Below are 17739 nucleotides of genomic sequence, written 5' to 3' on the forward strand. Positions count from 1 at the left end.
ACCATGACACGTTACAAATTTCTACTCACTATTAAAAAGAAAATTATTTTATTTGTATAAAATAATTGGAAAAAGTCGAGCGTGCGGGGTAATAGCAAACATAGCTTTCCCTCGGTGGCAATCTAGCAACTCCGTAAACCAGTCGCTGGTAGCGTCCCAGGTGTAGTATTTTGCGCGTCTTCGCTTCTGTCGTCCGCAACCAGCGTTCGCCATGTCCGAAGACGGTGCCGGTACGGGTAAATGATCTGCTCGACCTTTGAACGACGACACCAAGTTCGTTTATAACCTCTCTGCGTTCGATTTCAGTCTCCCGACGCACGAGGTCCGGTCGCGCCTCCAAGAGCCCGGCGCCGCCTCCGCCTCCGGCTCCGACGACTCGCACCAGATCCAAGAGAGGCACTTCGCTCAAAGCGGTGACTGATCTTATCTAATAACCGTAAAACATGAGACGCGTCACGTCCGATAAAACAAATAAACAAATTATTTTTTGTACATTATTTTGTTTTTTCTATATCTTAGTTGGTAAGAGCTCTTATATTTCTGGTTGCTTGTCATTATGTCATTACACAAAATTAAAATTAATTTTATAAAGAAAATGTATTTATTATCTAGTACCTGGCAGTATTCCAAAATGCAGGCCATTCCAAGCCTTCCAAATTTATTGAAAAATATTTTATCACGATGTATCATTATCTCTAACTCGCATTTCAGTTGTACAATTACAATTCTTATAGCTTTAACAGTTGTATTTCATATAAATGAAATACAATTATTAATTTACGTACCCAAACTATTGTAAGAAATTATATTGTGTGCCTATTTCGTCTTGGCACATCTATTCATTTTTGTTAGCTCGGTGGCCCAAAGATTTTCTTTCGATTTAATTAAGGACTATTCCAGGACCAGTCTAAATAATGTAATATAGTGTTAATTTTATTTATTTTTTAAATCTCATTACACTATTTTGATAAAATTTTTCTTTAACCAAGTTTAACATGTATTCAATGCACTAAGCAGATTTTTTTCACCACAAAACCAGATGATTAAGACTAAATAAATACAGATTTATATTAATGGCAAATTCACTTCAGAAATTTAACTACTGTTATATATTGATCCTGTCTCAATGTACAAAAACATTCCGCGGTTTGTGCTACGTATTCTAGCTTCATTTTTTCTGGTCTCTCGTGGTTGTATTAGCTTTAGAATATGATATTAGGGAAATTGACTCATTGCTGAGACACATTAAACTATGGAACTATATGGTTTTTTCTTCTATTTTCCAAAGAGTTGCACACAATTTTTTTTCTCTTCGCTCATAGAATTATGTCATGTGTCCTTTTATAATTTTTGCCCTTCTAATCATTATTTAAAAAGCGTTTTCTTGATATAACTTGTTAAGGTTTACAGGCATTTTTTCTATACCCATCTTTACGGGTACCCATCAAATTGATGGATAAACATAAGTACTTATTTTTAAATAATTTATTACATTTAAATAAGACTAAAATAGACATAATATAAAAATATTATTACAAGTAAAATGGTAAAGGGAGTGACAATAAAAATAATATACTCAATTATTCGAATTCCTTTTTAAAAACATAACATATATCAATTTTCTTGTATACTATCCACATTCAATCTTTTTACATTTTGTACATGCTTTAAAAAAATGATTAGTTGTTATGTACCTTCCTTCCCATGAATACGGTCGAACTAGATTTAAAACTACATGTTTACCTAAAGGTGTCAAGGATCGGGTTTCATCTTTTCCCAAATAAGGAAAATTATTTAAAACATATTTCAATTTCAAATCGACTGCCAACCAAAATTTTACACCAAATTTATGTGGTTTATTTGGCATATAAAATCTTCAATTGTTCAATCCTTCCTTAGACCATGACGCATTTCTGTTACCGTGTAGTCTTTGATATGTTCTAACATGCTAATATCAATTAGGTGTATTCTTTGGAATAACCAATAGGTCCTGTGACACATTTGAATATTGTGTAAATGGGCAGTTTACTGCTAGACCCTCCTGCTTCAAATCCCACCCTTTGTTTCATCAACTGCAGTTTCTGTTGCATTGGTTTTAGAGATGGAGATGGTAAGAGTTAAAAATGCGCCCGTCTCTTCCTCGGAGTCAGTGTTTGAGAAAATGCACATCCTTTTTCTGCCAAGATATGGTATATTTTCTTCTGATGCCTTTTGTTTTTTCGTTTTCGGCAGATTCGTATTTACTTTCTCTTTGCTCAACTTCACTTTTTTCAGAGCTAGTATTAAAATATTCTTCATTGATATTGGAATTTTTTTTCAATAATTTCAAATATTTTCTAGATTTACTCATAGTAGCTAAAGATGAGTGAGGATGAAATAAAATATTATTGCAAATAAAAGTAATTATTAGAAAATCATATTATTTGAAAAACTTATCTTAAAATAATTAGATTTTTTCTTGTCTTTCAACAAAGACCATAACTCTTATTACTGAAGATAGGTTAATTTACTTACACTAATTCAGCCATAATGTCAACTTTGCTAGGCTTCAATCCTCGATTAGACCTTTTTATGCCAGTGGTCATAAAACTCAGATTGCCCCATAAATCATAATTCATGTAATGTGCTACGTAGTGCATCGAATTTTGGTTTGAAACAAAAAATCGTTCACACCAATGACATTGTTTCTTCATTGCTTCACACAAATTGTTACATATGATTATGTTTCAAATCTAATAATTTCACTAGTTACTTAACAAACCCGTCAATTTTACGGGTGTCAGTAGAAATATGTATATAGCGATCAGATTTTCAAAAATAAGAAATATATTTTCTTTGTTCAATTATAAAGAGTCGTAAAAAAACCATAAAAAATACTGCGCATTGTAAAATTTGCATAGCAAATCGGAAACCTGTTAATTTGACTGGGTGCCGTGATTCTAGTGTTAAAAACATCACTACAAAAAATTTGTAACACGAATTTCATACCCTATAAACTTTTTTGTTGTGTAATATAACTCAGTAAATGTTTCCAGCATAATGAATAGTATTGTAAAAAATCCTTGACAAACGCCTATAGAAAGAAACACATGTTTTATGCCTAAAGAAAAAACGTGTTTTATTCTATTGAGTGTATTTTTTCCTAAATGGTGAGAAATTACATATCAATTTGTTTTGATACTTTGTTGTTCCTATGAGATTTCTACGTTTTTTTTTTTGTAGGTCTTTGTTTTACAAAAAAATATTTTTGAGTATTACAATTTTTAAATCAAACCCCTGAACATTGTAAATAATAATAAAAAAAACAATTAAAAATATTAGTATTTGTCTTTTGTGTTAAAATATACATTTACAAAAAGTGGGCTATGTATTTTTGTTACACTAAGACTCAGCGCGGACTAGACAACTTGGCTGCCAGTATAACGCTTCGGTTAGAGCGTCTTGGTGACGTCTCGCGTCTCTTTCTAGCGAGCAACATTATTATGATGTCACCAAGACGCTCTAACAGAGTTTTTTGTGAAATCGCATACGGTTGCGGCAGCCAGAGCATTCGTGGGTGAGATATACTGCGTACGCGGCGTATTTCACGCACCCAATACATTTCTATGCGTCCCTATCTTTTCTGGCTGCAGCAGCCAAGTTGCCTAGTGCGCCCAGTCTAAGTGTAAAAAACAGGTAAGGCGATTAAAATAAATTTTAAGATAACCATAAAATTAATTTTGTCCAAACAACAGAATAAAATGAAAACATAAAACAATGACTATTTAATGCAAAAGGTTAGCTTGCTTATTATTTACAAGCTTATCAAATTGTGAATAGTGCTGCATACAAAAGAGAACGAATAACTACAGTGGTGTGCAAAAAAAATTTTCTTTATAATTTGAAATCTTTTATTAAACAATTAGTTTTATTTTAATTTTTAATCTCATTTCTAAGACAGGGTGCAGAATCATCCATGAAGATTCAGTAAAATTTGAACCCAAAAATTTGGTTTGATAATACTTTGCCTCTCGACAACTAACATATATCGGTATGTAAGAGAAGCTGTTTATGTCATCACACAGTGCAGCATAGTCTTGAATTTAAAGCATTTTACATAATTCTCAATTTTTATAACTTTGCTGAGCACATTGTTCTATTGACATTTTTTTGGTGGCAAGGCTTTCGCGATGAATGAAACAATGTTGACTTGCATTTAGGTGCTATTGTTTTTATTTGTGTGATCACTCCAGAACGCCGCCCAGTCGTGGCTGCTGCGCAATCCGTACACACGCCAATAAAAATTTAAATCCAACCCATATTTATTAATATAATCGCTCAGAACTATATATAGTAATACCCCGAAGTTACGCGATAGGTGGGACCGACGAAAAACGCGTAAGTTGGGGTACAAATTTGCTTATAAATACATACAAGTTTTGTTTAATTGGGACCAAAAACTAACAAAAACACTGGTTTTTATAGGAAAATATTTAATAGAATTGCAGTTATTTATACAAAAAATAATTGAGTTACATGATAAAGTTATTTCAATGCTTTCATAAAATCTAACAAATTCGCCTGATGACACATTGCCCTATTTTTTTCTCGCAGAATTTCTTCGTAGCAAGCTAAATTTTTTTTATTTCTTGCTTTGTGATTGTAATTCACTCTTCGTCGATTGTCAGCACCTGACTATGCGATTCCAGCAACTCTTTAACATTATCACCGTCAACTTCCAAATCTAACTACCTGGCAAGATTGATAACTTCTAGTGACATTACTAGTTTTTGGTGTTATTTCTGTCTCATTTTGAAAAAAAATAGGCAAAGCTTCTTCCAGACAATATTCAATGTTTTTGTTGTATAACTTTGAGTTCGCGTAAGTAGGGGGATTACTATAGTGGCACTTTTTGGTAGCTTAGCAGAAAAAAATAGTCTTTTTTCAAGTCGTCTTTGCATTTAAATCTTCCATATACCATCTGAATTGGCAAGCTATTTGTACTTTCATCCAGTTGTAAAAAAAAATACTTTGCTATTTTAATCTGATCAGCTGATTTTCCATATCAATATGTCGAATTATAGTGGTATTTGGAATAGGTACTTGAGCTACTTTCTTTGCCACTGGCTCACCCAATACATTTCTAAGCAAACATCTTTAATACATCCTGCGATGAGCAAAGCTACCTTATATGAGGCTCGGAAAGCATATATTAAAAGCTGCTTTCTGTTGTTTTTTATTTTGACATGCTTTCTTTCAAAAAATTCTTTCGCCTTTATACTTAAATCTTTATGTTTTGAATTTAAATGTCTAAGGAGTTTCGAGGGCTTCATTGCATCGTTAGACAGAACTTCACTGCAAATAGCACACTGAGGTTTTGGTACATCATTATCATCCGTAGTTACAAGACCGAATGATTATATTATTTTTATATTGTTGTTTTATTATATAAAATAATTTATATAATAAAACTTAGATGGATATCATGTTTTGAACACAAGATAATTTAATTTACTTAAAAATAATTTGTAATGATAATCAAACAAGAAAACTTAATGTTTCGTGGACCAGCAATGAATAGCTTGTGGACCGGTGTTGGTCCACTGACACTGTAGTACATACTTCTAAGCGACAAACTCAGTTATTTTCTTTTAGATATAGGGATCAAATTTTCCAATTGATCGATAACCGAAGCTATCAGTTGTTAGAATTACTTTTATTGTTTAGCTTATTTTCCGATTTTCGTGTAAACAAATCACTTTTCTTCCCTGTAATCTCATGTCCAAAAATACACTATGTGCTGTATTTGATTTCTCTCCGCTTAATAAATAACTATTACAATTAAATCATTTCCTTTTTTAATTCTGCATTTAGGTTTTTGAAGATACTGAAGAATTAAATGAAATGTCTAAAGGCCTCCAAAGCTTCTTAGAGCAGGAAGACTCAGGCGATTTTGAACCGCCTCTCAGTTGCGGCCAGTCCCCCGATAACGGATCTCCGGAGCCCCAAATTTCCAGAGGATTCGAAGAAGAGAGCAACGGAATCATGGACGGCGTTATGAAGTCGTGCTTCCAAGAGAACATCATCGAGAGCGACGGTGACCGCGACATTTATGAAACCACGGAAACGCCAGAGTTCAACAACGATGCTGAAACAGCCGCCATGGAGTTCATCAATCCTGAAAATAAAGAAGTACTACCACCGCCTCCGCCGCCACCACCACCGCCGCCGCCGATGGAAATAGATCCGATCCCCGAACCTTCCAAGGATTTGTTAGACGCGGCAAAGGAGGCTGCAATAGCTAGCAGAAAAGAAAAAGAGGTAATTATTTAAATTGGTATCTTATCCTTTATTAGCTTTCAATGTGATGATAGAACATGCTAATTTCCAATCAGCTGCGTCGTCACTGATTTGGAGACTGAATTTAATGTAGAAAGGCAAGGGCCATCTGATGAAATAATGTTTTTGATAGATTTTTTAATTGTGTACGTTCAGATTGCTCGATTCGGTGAATGTTTTCAGATGGTAGATGATGAAACCGAAGTAGTTTCCGAAGATGAATTACCGGTGGTCGAGAAACCGGAAGTCAAAGATGCAGAGAATGTTTCAGACGATGAATTGCCCGGTCCAAAACCAGCCGATTTGCCAGCAGATACTGAAGTAATTATTACAAATGAATACATTAGTAAATGAGTTTATGTTAATTGTGCGTAATATTTAGGTGGTGTCTGAAGATGAATTACCTTCTGGCAAAAAAGACACGCCAGAAAGCGGAAATCGTAAACGAAAAGCAGGCGATGATGCAGACGGCGGTTATGATCCTGGATCACCCACTTCCGAGAGTGAAAGCGCTCCTAAAAAACCTACCCTTTCGAAGGTATGTTTTATTTTCCTTCGCCAATCTTTGGTTTTTATTAAAATTTGAATATTTTTTGTGTAGATTTATTTTTGAAATGTTTGCTAATGATCAGTAACGTAACGCATAATTACTATAGCAATATTGATTAATGCACAAGTTTTCATTTTTAATCACTAATAACAATTGATACAAACTACTTAAATCCAAGTAAATCTTGGAGGAAACTCATCCTCCAAGATTTAAACAGCAAGCTTATTTGTTGCTGTTTTTAGTTGCCGAAGTTTGGAAATCAAATATTGTTATTTACTAACCCAATTTAAAAAAATCGCAAAGATTTAATGGAGTAATTAACAGATGCCAGGTATTAGGTTGAAAATATGAAGTGACCAATTTTGATGGTAACATATTAAAATATCTACGACATCCAAATGTATGCAAAGATTGTAGACTAGCTACAAATTATAATAAACTACGTTGTTCATTTCTGACAGTAAAAATCGATCACTTCATGTGAAACAATAATATAATAGAATGTTCCTTATGTATATATTCATCTCCTAATTTGTTTAGCATTATATGAAAATGTATAAGTCGACAGATTGTTAATACATTGAATACAGTGTACAGAAATTTGTGCATTTCGTCATTTTAACTTCTGCGTATTTACCGTAACGTATTTATTTATCCAAAGATATTAACTAAAATAGTTTAAAAATCAATATCAAAAATTCCAGTGGCTCAAAATTCAGGAAAAAAGTTGTTTAAAGGCATTTAAATCATTTTTAACACTTTACGGTCAATATTCGCACTGCACCCAACCATGCAATATTTGCACAATATAACAAACAGATTTTTTTCAACTACTAACAAATACAATGAAAAACACACAAATATTATATTATTATTTATACATATATATTCTAACACTAATTAAATTCAATATTTATTTTTGTGTTGTGTTTTTCACTGTTTTTCTAAATTACAGTTTTAATTCTAGGATTGGTATTCCAGTATTCGGAAATGGAAATATAACATCTTTCCATTTTTACGAGTGCTCTGTAGTTACATATTTATGGTGATTTTTCTCTCAATATCGGTTTGTCTTCTTTGATATTGTCTGGAACAAATCATCACCAATAAACTGACACTAGTGGGTGCTGTTCCCGAAATTTTTTCAATCCCGGGAATTTTGAGTATTTTTGTTGAAAAAAAATAAAAACATATTTTTTTTTCATTAAAAAAAACACAACCTAACTCCGTCTTTTATACTTGCTGCATAATTTTGTCAGATTGCGTTTGATTCCCTCATTCGTAATTAATTTTATAATTTTTATTATACATATATGAGATCTATTTCGTTTCATAAAACATCTTTGGTATTAACCCTTTGAGCTGTATCGCCATACATGTATGGTGGTCAATCTTTCACTGTTTTGAGGTACCCAGATAGTTATATATTTTCATATGTAACTGAAGAAATATTAAATGCAAAACATTATATTTATATATTTTATTTTAATTAGATTTCATATAAAATATTTATATTAAAAATAATACCAATAAATTAAAGAGTACGGAATAAATGAACATAACAAAAAATAAATTATATTAATTTTATAAAAAAAATATTGAAAGCCTCTGAATTGATATAAAAATCTACAAAAGACAAACAAATGTAAAATAAATTAACGAAATTTAATAGTAGAAAAGTGTTAAAAAATTATTATTGAAAAATACGTCACTCCCAACAAACTAACAAATTTGTATAAATTAACTCACTACTCAAAGGGTTAACAAGTTGATTATTTTTACATCGGAGTGGGTAATTATTTTTACGATTTAAAAATGTTTTCAATTTCTGTAATTTCTACAGAGGCTGTAGACAGACAATAAAATTTGAAACTTGATCTTGTTTTTATGAAATAATCAATGTTAAAACATCAGCGATATTTTCTCGTCCCGTTTTTAAACATAAATCCCGGAAAGGACCCATTAACTGGCACACCTTCAAAATTGTTTAAACTTCCTTTATGGTCATATTCGGACCAATCCAATGTCTATAAATTTTACCTTCTTTACCTTTTCCTAAACATGATGGTAAATAATTCAGTGAATAGTTCCTGGTGCTATGTAATCCAATTCTAAGATTTTTTTTAGTAAAATCCGAGCAGATACACTAGATTTTTTACCACTCATGTTGTTCATAATAACGAGTAAAAGTATTTCATCATCATTTTATTATAATCTGTATTTTTTTTTATTTTATTGGTACGCGATCTACAGTTTGATGGTTACTGATTTTACCATTGTGTATATAAAATAACAATCATTACGGAACTCTATTTTAAATTTTACATTAAAACGTTTATAAATTAAAAAGTTATGATTGTTTAAATAATTAAATTTAGGTTCTAATTTTCGAAAATGAGCTCCGCCACACAGCTGCATTTTTAGGAATAATGCTCGGTATGCAATGTGTTAAAATTAATTTGTAGTACAGTTAAGTTTTGATAAAAATTGTTTAAATATAATGTAATTATACAGTAAAAACCCGTTAATTAAGGCATGCTAAATAATGTAATACTATTAAGTAGGTTTTTGAAAGACAAAAATTTGGCTGATACCAATACGCTTTTATATTTGGTTCTACTACACAAATCGAAATTTCAGTCCCTGAGATTCGAACTAACAGGATTTTATTGTAATAATTACAGTTTTGATGCATGTTAATTATGAATTAGATAAAATCCTATGTTATCTATATAATATATTTATTTACCATCTTAATCCTTATGTAGAACAATAATAGCTTTTCTAGATTGTCCGCTTCATTTGACATGAATTCATACATAGCAAACGTTAGGTTTGCTTCAGATTTGTGTTGCACTTTTGTTTAAACACTGTAAGTTTGATTACCTTTATAATTATCGATTGACTTCTCGAAATGACTACCGTACATTTAAATATTTATATAAACGGCAATACAATATTGTACTTTTTAACATAAACTTGTACATGTTGTAGGATGGAGATAAATTACAATCTGAAAAGAGATCTTCTGAAGATAAATCAAAGAAAAAGGCATTGCCCGAATTGGATAAGTTTTGGAAAGCTGTTAACGACGACACTGCTGACTTTAGCGGATGGACGTATCTTTTACAATATGTCGATCTGGAGGTAATACGAACGTGCGTTGTTAGTGGTGTTGATTTGATATTAATGTATCATTTATTATAGAACGATGTCGAAGCGGCTAGAGAAGCTTACGATGCGTTTCTTTCCCACTATCCATATTGTTATGGTTATTGGCGTAAATATGCTGACTATGAAAAACGAAAGGGCAGCAAAAAGAAGTGCTTGGAGGTTTGTACCATTGCCATATTATTCGAATCTCACATATAAAATCTTAATGCATGTCCGTAAGTTTCATGTATTTCAATCAAATATTATAAATGCATATAACGTTACTGACTTTTTACAATCGTTTATAATTAATTTATGCCAGATTTCAACTTTGATTAGTCTAAAATGGATGTGCGATTGTCTTTGCCTACAGCTGACTGACTGCCGGAGTTTGAAAAAAGCCACCGCCAGCTATTTAGTTTTGGTTATAAAATGAAATACATTTGATATGTTCATGTATTATAATTACTGTATCGTGTAAATATGTATGTTATGTTATACGCGACGTATATAGCTAAGCAATACGAGGATATAGCGTGTTAGGGAATCGGTCGCCGAGAAAAATAATATTACGAATCTCCCGTGTGTGTGTATATTATGTGATTTGGAATATTTAAAATGAGATATTAGATATAAGTTAAAATTGGGAAGAATGTAGAGCCATGGAGCGATGGAGATGAGCGGTGGGATACGAGCGTCGGTCCGCTGCCCGCCGATCGCTGGCCCTGCGCAGCCTCTTCTGCACTCACAGTCAGCCAGTAAGGACAGGTGTTATCTCACAACACACAATTATAATGCCATATTGTTGTATATATACATATATTTATAAATAGTTCTATATAAAAGATAGAAAAGCACTCTCAAGTTCGCTCAATATTTTTTTAAACATATATTTATGCGAGTAATATATCATTGAGGTTATTGAAACGATCAGTTTAGAGTGCTTTTTAAACTTGACATATCATTTGAGGTTACGCTTAACCGGAATGAAATGAAAGTTCCTTTATCTTCGACAATGTTTTCTCGGTGATTAATCTTTTGCGTTATGATATAAAGGTGCTAGAGAGAGGGTTGCGAGGTATTCCGCTCTCTGTTGATCTTTGGATACACTATCTCAATCACATCAAAACGACAAAGACCGATGACCATGACTTCATTCGTCAGCAGTACGAAAGGGCATTAAGTAGGTTTATAAATCTGATGATATTGTTGTACTTCTAACTTTTGTATTAAATGCTTATTTCTTTTTTCAGCTGCTTGCGGTTTAGAATTTCGTTCTGACAGACTGTGGGAATCGTTCATCAAGTGGGAATCTGATAACGGAGCTCTGATTAACGTCACGGCATTGTACGATAGACTGCTGTCTACGCCTACGTTAGGCTACACTACACACTTTGACAAGTATAAAATTTATGACAAGCTCGTCCGTTTATTATTGATTGATTTAGATTTTAATTTAATATTTTAATTCAGCTTCCAGGAACATATTATGTCTCATCCGGCTAACGCTTGTGTGCCATCGACGGAATTCCTTCAGTATCGTGGTGAAGTAAGGGAAGGTAAGAAGAGCACTGTAGTCCCTGACGATCCGGATATTCCGCCGGGTGAAGAAGAAGCCGACGATCATGTGGTAATTATTTTTATATATTCATATTGGACATAAATACCTCTCATTTTGATTTTAACGCTATTGTATTCATCATTCAGAGATCTGACGAAGAATCGACTGCCATTAAAGAACACATAATTGCATTAAGAAGCAAGATGCATAAATTAACCATAGATCAGGTTGCTCAAAGATGGAATTTCGAAGAAGGCGTATGTGTTATATTTTGATTGATACGTTTCAATATCATATATATTATTATTTATAGAAATATTTTTATAAAATAGATTAAACGACCGTATTTCCATGTGAAACCGTTGGAAAGATGCCAATTGAAAAATTGGAAAGCTTATTTGGAATGGGAAGAAGAAAGGGGAGATCAAGCCCGTATATTAGTTCTTTACGAAAGATGCTTGATTGCTTGTGCGTTATATGAAGAATTTTGGTTAAGGGTAAGTGTTATTTATTGTATTTATTTATTTTGTGTTCGATTGTTTTATGAAATATGCGTGTCGTTTTAGCTCGTACAATTCTTAGAAGGCCAATATGTCATCGCCGAAAGCGATGAAGAAAGATCAAAACTTGTCGCTAAAGCTCGCGATGTTCTCGAACGGGCGTGTACCATTCATCACTTGGACAAACCGGCACTTCATTTCCGATGGGCGTTCTTCGAAGAACAGAACGGCAATTCGGCACGTGCCTGTGAAATTTTGGAACGGCTAGATAAATCGTGTCCGAATTTACTTCATGTCGCGTATAGGTATGCCTTATTTTATTTACTAGTTAAATAAGTCGCTTTTGAGTAGATTAATTATTAGTAATCATTCACAGACGTGTGAATTTGGAGCGGCGACGTGGAGATGTCGACAAATGTTGCCAACTTTACGAATCTTACATTACGTCGTCCAAAAGTAAAACCGTATCTACCTGCTTAGCGATAAAATATGCCCGATTTTTGATGAGGAGTAAAGGAGATGCAGTAGCAGCTATCAAGGCTCTGAAAAGCGCCACAGTACGAGATCCAACGTGTCAGCGACTATACTTACAAATGATCGATGTAGCACTGACAAAGACAAACCCTGACGTGACAGAAGCAATCGGTGCGTAATTTAATTTAATATAATATTAAAATATTAAGTTCGCTAAGAATTTAAATAATTTAATTTGCAGGTTTTATTGAAGAATTTTTAGCAATCGAAAATGTAGACAGTGAAGCGAGATTATTATTTTCTCAACGTAAATTGGAGATATTAGAAGAGTTTAGTGATTCCGTTGCCGATATTCAAGGCGCTTTCCATAACTATCAATACTACACTAAACAGTATCACAAAAAGAAGAAGGATAAGTTGTATGTGTCTTTTTTATATATCAAGACGTTTATGTGTACTTGGATTAATTCATTTTTATTTTCCAGTGACAGTAAAAAAAAAACTGACAGCACACAACCGCCTCTTCCTCCGAGTAATTCTACCACTAGTAGTAGTACAGCAAATTACGGAAGTTACGGGACTAACGCGTACGGCTACAGCGCTCCTCCGCCAAGTCAGACTACTACAACTCCAGCTTCATACGATAACGGGACATATGCGACTCAAAACTACCAGGCTTCATGGACACAATACCAACAGCAACCGTACCAGCATAATCCGTGGCCTTATCAAAATTATTACTAATTTAAAATAATATTATTACTGATTTTTCACATTAGCCCAATGAATATATAATTATATTGTTGAAGTTTGTTTAATAAATAATGATTGCATATATGGTCTTTTCAGTTCATGAGAACCACTAGTGTTAAATTGAATATATTTACACATTCATATTTTTTATTATGAATAAGTTTTTATTAGTTCGGATAAGTATTTTCAGTTTTGTTCAATAATTATCGGTGACTAAATTTCATAATTGATTTTGAGGTTCTTCTTGCGTAATTAATTGTAATTTTTGCCATATTTTTCTTTATTTAGTAATAAAAGCTGTACATATTTTTTGTGGCGATTGCTTTGCTTCTTAATTTTATTTATTTTTTGTTTAAAATTTTAAATTGAATCTAATTGTAAATTGTTGCGCTGTTAAACCGTCGTGTTACCTTTGCAAATCGATTACAGTAAGATGATTTTTTCATAGGTCAAATTTGGCATAGATTAGATTGTGAAATAAAAAGGCAAAATAAACGTTTAAAAAAAATACTTGTTTATTTTCAACATTCCTTTCCTTTATATTTAGAGATTAAAAGGCGATGAATGAGATCAAAACTTCTTACAGTTTATCAGATTTTTTACAATGTTTATCTTATCAATAACAGTTTTGTTGAACATTTAAAAAAATTACATCATGTGATGATAAAATATTTTAAAAACGTACATTACCACTGATAAACAGTCATTATGTAAAATATCATTTTTTTGCATTCCGTTCAATACTACTAAAACACGGAAGAGCATAAAATTGATAAAGATACAGCTAATTCGCCAGGAGCTAATTTTTCAAGTTGTACAATTGTAATTTTTTCTTAATTATCAGTTTAATTCAAGGTCAGTCGGTACAATAACTTTTCTTTATATTCTTAAATATTTTATTTATTCTTCAATCTTATCTTTACTGCATTGATGAAAAAATAAATCTGACTATATTCATCCAATAATAAGGTCTAGAAACATCCATGAAGTTGCAGTCCAAATTTGTACTTTTCCACTGAAAAGATGATAAAAAAATCAGAACAGTTTAATAATCCACAGCTCTATTGCTCAGTTAATAAAGTGAATACCTTCCATTCCGGAATATAAGAAGCACCCCCCATATCATCGTGGCTCTCTGGATTTCGCATAGACATGTATAGTCATCCAAGATATTAGCGCTCATCATCGTTGTGTTGGAAATAAGGGTGCATGTACGCTTGCATGCGAATTTGTTTACACCGATAGGAGAACGTTACCAATACTAAATCAGGCAAGGGTAGGGTTGACCATACGTTGGAAATTGAATTAAAAATTATAATGTGTTATATTTTTATTATAAATTATTGTCATGTTGTGGTATTTTGTAATCAATAAAACAATTCCTGTAATATTCTATTGGTATTTTTAAAAATATTATATTCAACCTGGAGAGCGATACCAAAACTGTGCTCATGTTTTTGAGTTAAATAAACAAAATAAGTAAGAAAGTGATATTTTACACTTTCAACAAATTAAATTTAAAAAGTAAAAATAATTTCACATAGTCACCCTATTATCACCAAAACTGTGACGATGAGCGTTCATATCTTGGACGGACTGTAGACATTTTAAACTATTTTTCATCACTATGACAACGAACGTACTGCACCCCATCCAACCCATATAATTTTATTTAATTCTCATCACTCTTCTTCGGTTCAAAAAGTTCAGCTTTTGTATCGATTGGCTCATTTCATGCATGTTAGCCGTATTTCTTTGGCAGGTATACGTCTACACACCCCTTTCCCCAAGCCACATTTAAGGGTTGTCAACATTTACAGTAGACCCCCCAATAATACGGTAAATTGAGGACGTGCTATTTGGGTGCCCGTTACTTTGTGTTAGCGATCCAAAGAGAGGATATCTCACCACACGCGCCTGATTCGTACGTACGCATTGCAAAAAATGTATGAGTATTTTCCCCCAAATAGCACGTTCCCAATTTACCGTGTTATTGGGGGGTTTACTATCTTTATCAAATGTATCATAAATACCATGGCAGATTTACTTTTTTCGTAGTATCACTTGATTTTCCCCAAGGGTTTTGATATTTTACATTATAATTATTTTTAAATTCATGCGGCAATTGCCTGAATTGAGATTTTGATTGAATAACGTTATATGAGTGATTCTGCGATTTCAACCAATTTTTTTGAAACATAAAAAAAAACTAGTAAAATATCTACCGGCAAATGAAAAATTATTTAATATAAAAAAATGAAACGTTTTTAATTTCTAATTCGTTTTCTAAAAATTTTTATCGTTTTAAATATTTTTTTATTACACCTTTTTAAAAGACCACTATTATATTTAATTTTAAAATGACTTATTAGTAGATAAGTTTTCGGCAAACGTTATAAATGATCCATAGGTACTTACTGTCATACAGTAAAAAAACGTTACAACATCATAACTTACGTTATTCCATAATTGAAAATGTTCATTCTTGACTAAATCCAATATTGTTATATAAATACTAGTAAAGTATGAAAAAACTTTCTGATGAATAAATTGTGACATATATTATAAAAATCCAAAAATAAATGTATGTAAAACTGTAAATTAATTTTTCATCTCCTGTAAAGTTGACTATTTACGTATTTACGACTTACGTTATTCGCGTCGCATATTCAATTGTTGACCCAAAGAAAGAATTCGTTTATATTTACATAAAATAAGAAACTCATGGAAGCTGAACAAATGAGATATGAGAACAAGCTTCAGAGGCATTAATAAACAGTGTTCATCTCTTCTACCATGCCATATAGCACCAAGATTTTTATTATGATATTTAATTTATAAAGAATGCCTCATTTTAGAAACAGCATGGTTAGTTATTCAATAATGCACCCGAGAAAAATCTCATGCATTTTTTATGAGAACCTATTGAAAACATTCAATTATATCAGAATATATTATTTTAGTTGCAACATCGTGTGCCTTTTATTATTGTTATATTTAATTTATTTTAATCCTGTAAAATAACGGATAGTGAAAGTACTTATCGATTCTGAAAGTGAATTTGTCGATAACAATCAACTCTCAAGTGATAGTGATAACTCTTTATATGACTGATAGAGAATCCGAAATCGAAGAAGTATTTTCGAATCAAGATTTCTACTATGATTTGAAAAACGCTCGGGCCCAAAACATCCATTGACTGGCGCATTGCCAATATCGTACATTAATTTATTTTTTACTGAGGAATTATAGTTGAAAGAAATCAATATGCCTAACAAAAAAATGGTGTCCGATAGCTGTAGGAGCAATAAAAACTTTATTGACTTTTTGCCTCCAAATATCACAAGTTTAACTGATGGCCCAGGGTGCGATTAAAACATTCAATGCTAACTATATTCATTTGAATGCTGTTATGAAATACAACATTGAGATGACTGTAATAGATTTTATTTATTTATTGTAACTCATCTGTTGCTCAATGCACTACAAAAGAGTACACATTAACTAAACTAAACAACAGACTGAAATCAGTGACATATTTTATTTATTATAGCTAACAATCGATGTCACTTTTCAAGACTCGATTTTATTTTAATTATTCATCCGTAAGATTAGGAAAATCTTAGAATTATAATTATATAATAATCACCAATTTCAATCTTACAGATGATAGAAATTAAAAAACATTTGGGTCTAGATGATATTCGAACCCTGCTCTTTTAGGTATTAATCACCGACTCCTACTATTGGGCTATAATGTTTTAGATGCAGTGAATATCATGTCATGAGTTGAATTTTGTGATATAATTATGGCCGGTTTTGTATATTTTTATTTAGCCAAACATGCTCACAAATTTATAAAAATACCAACCTAAACCTAAAATTAAATATTATATATAAAAAAATGTTTCATACCAATGACGCAGCAGCGAGTTTTCAAATATTATGACGTCAACAAGGATCGTTGTAAGTATTTCTCGCTGTTGTCATGAATCACTATATATCGTTGTTTAGCATTTTAAAAATCTATATTAATTCACGCTTCTTTAGAAACTGTTAATTTTTTTACTTAAATTTATAAATACATAGCCGTAAAACAAATAACAGGTATTAACTCTAATTGTGCGATAATAAAAAAAATGATTGTTTAAATACCAATATATTTATTATTTTAAAACCAGAATGTATAATTGTAGCGCTGGATGAGGGGGCCACTGTTAACTTTATATTTTAATACATATGTATATAAATGTACACTTTAAAAACAATGCATTGAAAATCATAAGGTGGCTTACCAGCGACATGCATACATCGTAATATTTTTTTTGTTATTATATATACACATGTGTATGCATGTATAAATTAATGATGAATAAACATGATCAAATTCAATGTGTATATATATATATATATATATATTTTTATATATG

At 31.9% G+C, this 17739-nt stretch overlaps 1 protein-coding gene across 7 annotated transcripts; it reads left to right on the forward strand.

Moving 5' to 3' along the window:
* The first annotated feature begins 113 nt into the window (after nucleotides 1-113).
* Prp39 (pre-mRNA processing factor 39) lies at nucleotides 114-13817 on the forward strand. Of its 7 annotated transcripts, none has more exons than XR_015810595.1 (17): nucleotides 114-236; nucleotides 307-413; nucleotides 5854-6300; nucleotides 6502-6639; nucleotides 6701-6856; nucleotides 9863-10015; nucleotides 10076-10201; nucleotides 10344-10789; nucleotides 11078-11204; nucleotides 11275-11422; nucleotides 11495-11651; nucleotides 11729-11839; nucleotides 11915-12079; nucleotides 12149-12387; nucleotides 12459-12727; nucleotides 12798-12975; nucleotides 13042-13817. XR_015810595.1 is itself a non-coding variant. In XM_088191606.1 (16 exons), exons 1-16 carry the CDS (start codon nucleotides 212-214, stop codon nucleotides 13298-13300), a joined length of 2805 nt encoding a protein of 934 aa, XP_088047732.1. In that variant the 5' UTR covers nucleotides 114-211; the 3' UTR covers nucleotides 13301-13817. The 7 variants fall into 7 exon arrangements, 5 of the variants coding, with proteins under 5 accessions (XP_088047732.1, XP_088047733.1, XP_088047730.1 ...); XR_015810596.1 differs by having other exon boundaries at nucleotides 114-230; XM_088191606.1 differs by lacking the exon at nucleotides 10344-10789.
* The last annotated feature ends 3922 nt before the right edge of the window (nucleotides 13818-17739 follow it).

The sequence above is a fragment of the Plectrocnemia conspersa genome, unplaced genomic scaffold, assembly GCF_051122295.1.
Source record: "Plectrocnemia conspersa isolate PC_06_02 unplaced genomic scaffold, ASM5112229v1 ptg000009l, whole genome shotgun sequence".
NCBI classification, from domain to species: Eukaryota; Metazoa; Arthropoda; class Insecta; order Trichoptera; family Polycentropodidae; genus Plectrocnemia; species Plectrocnemia conspersa.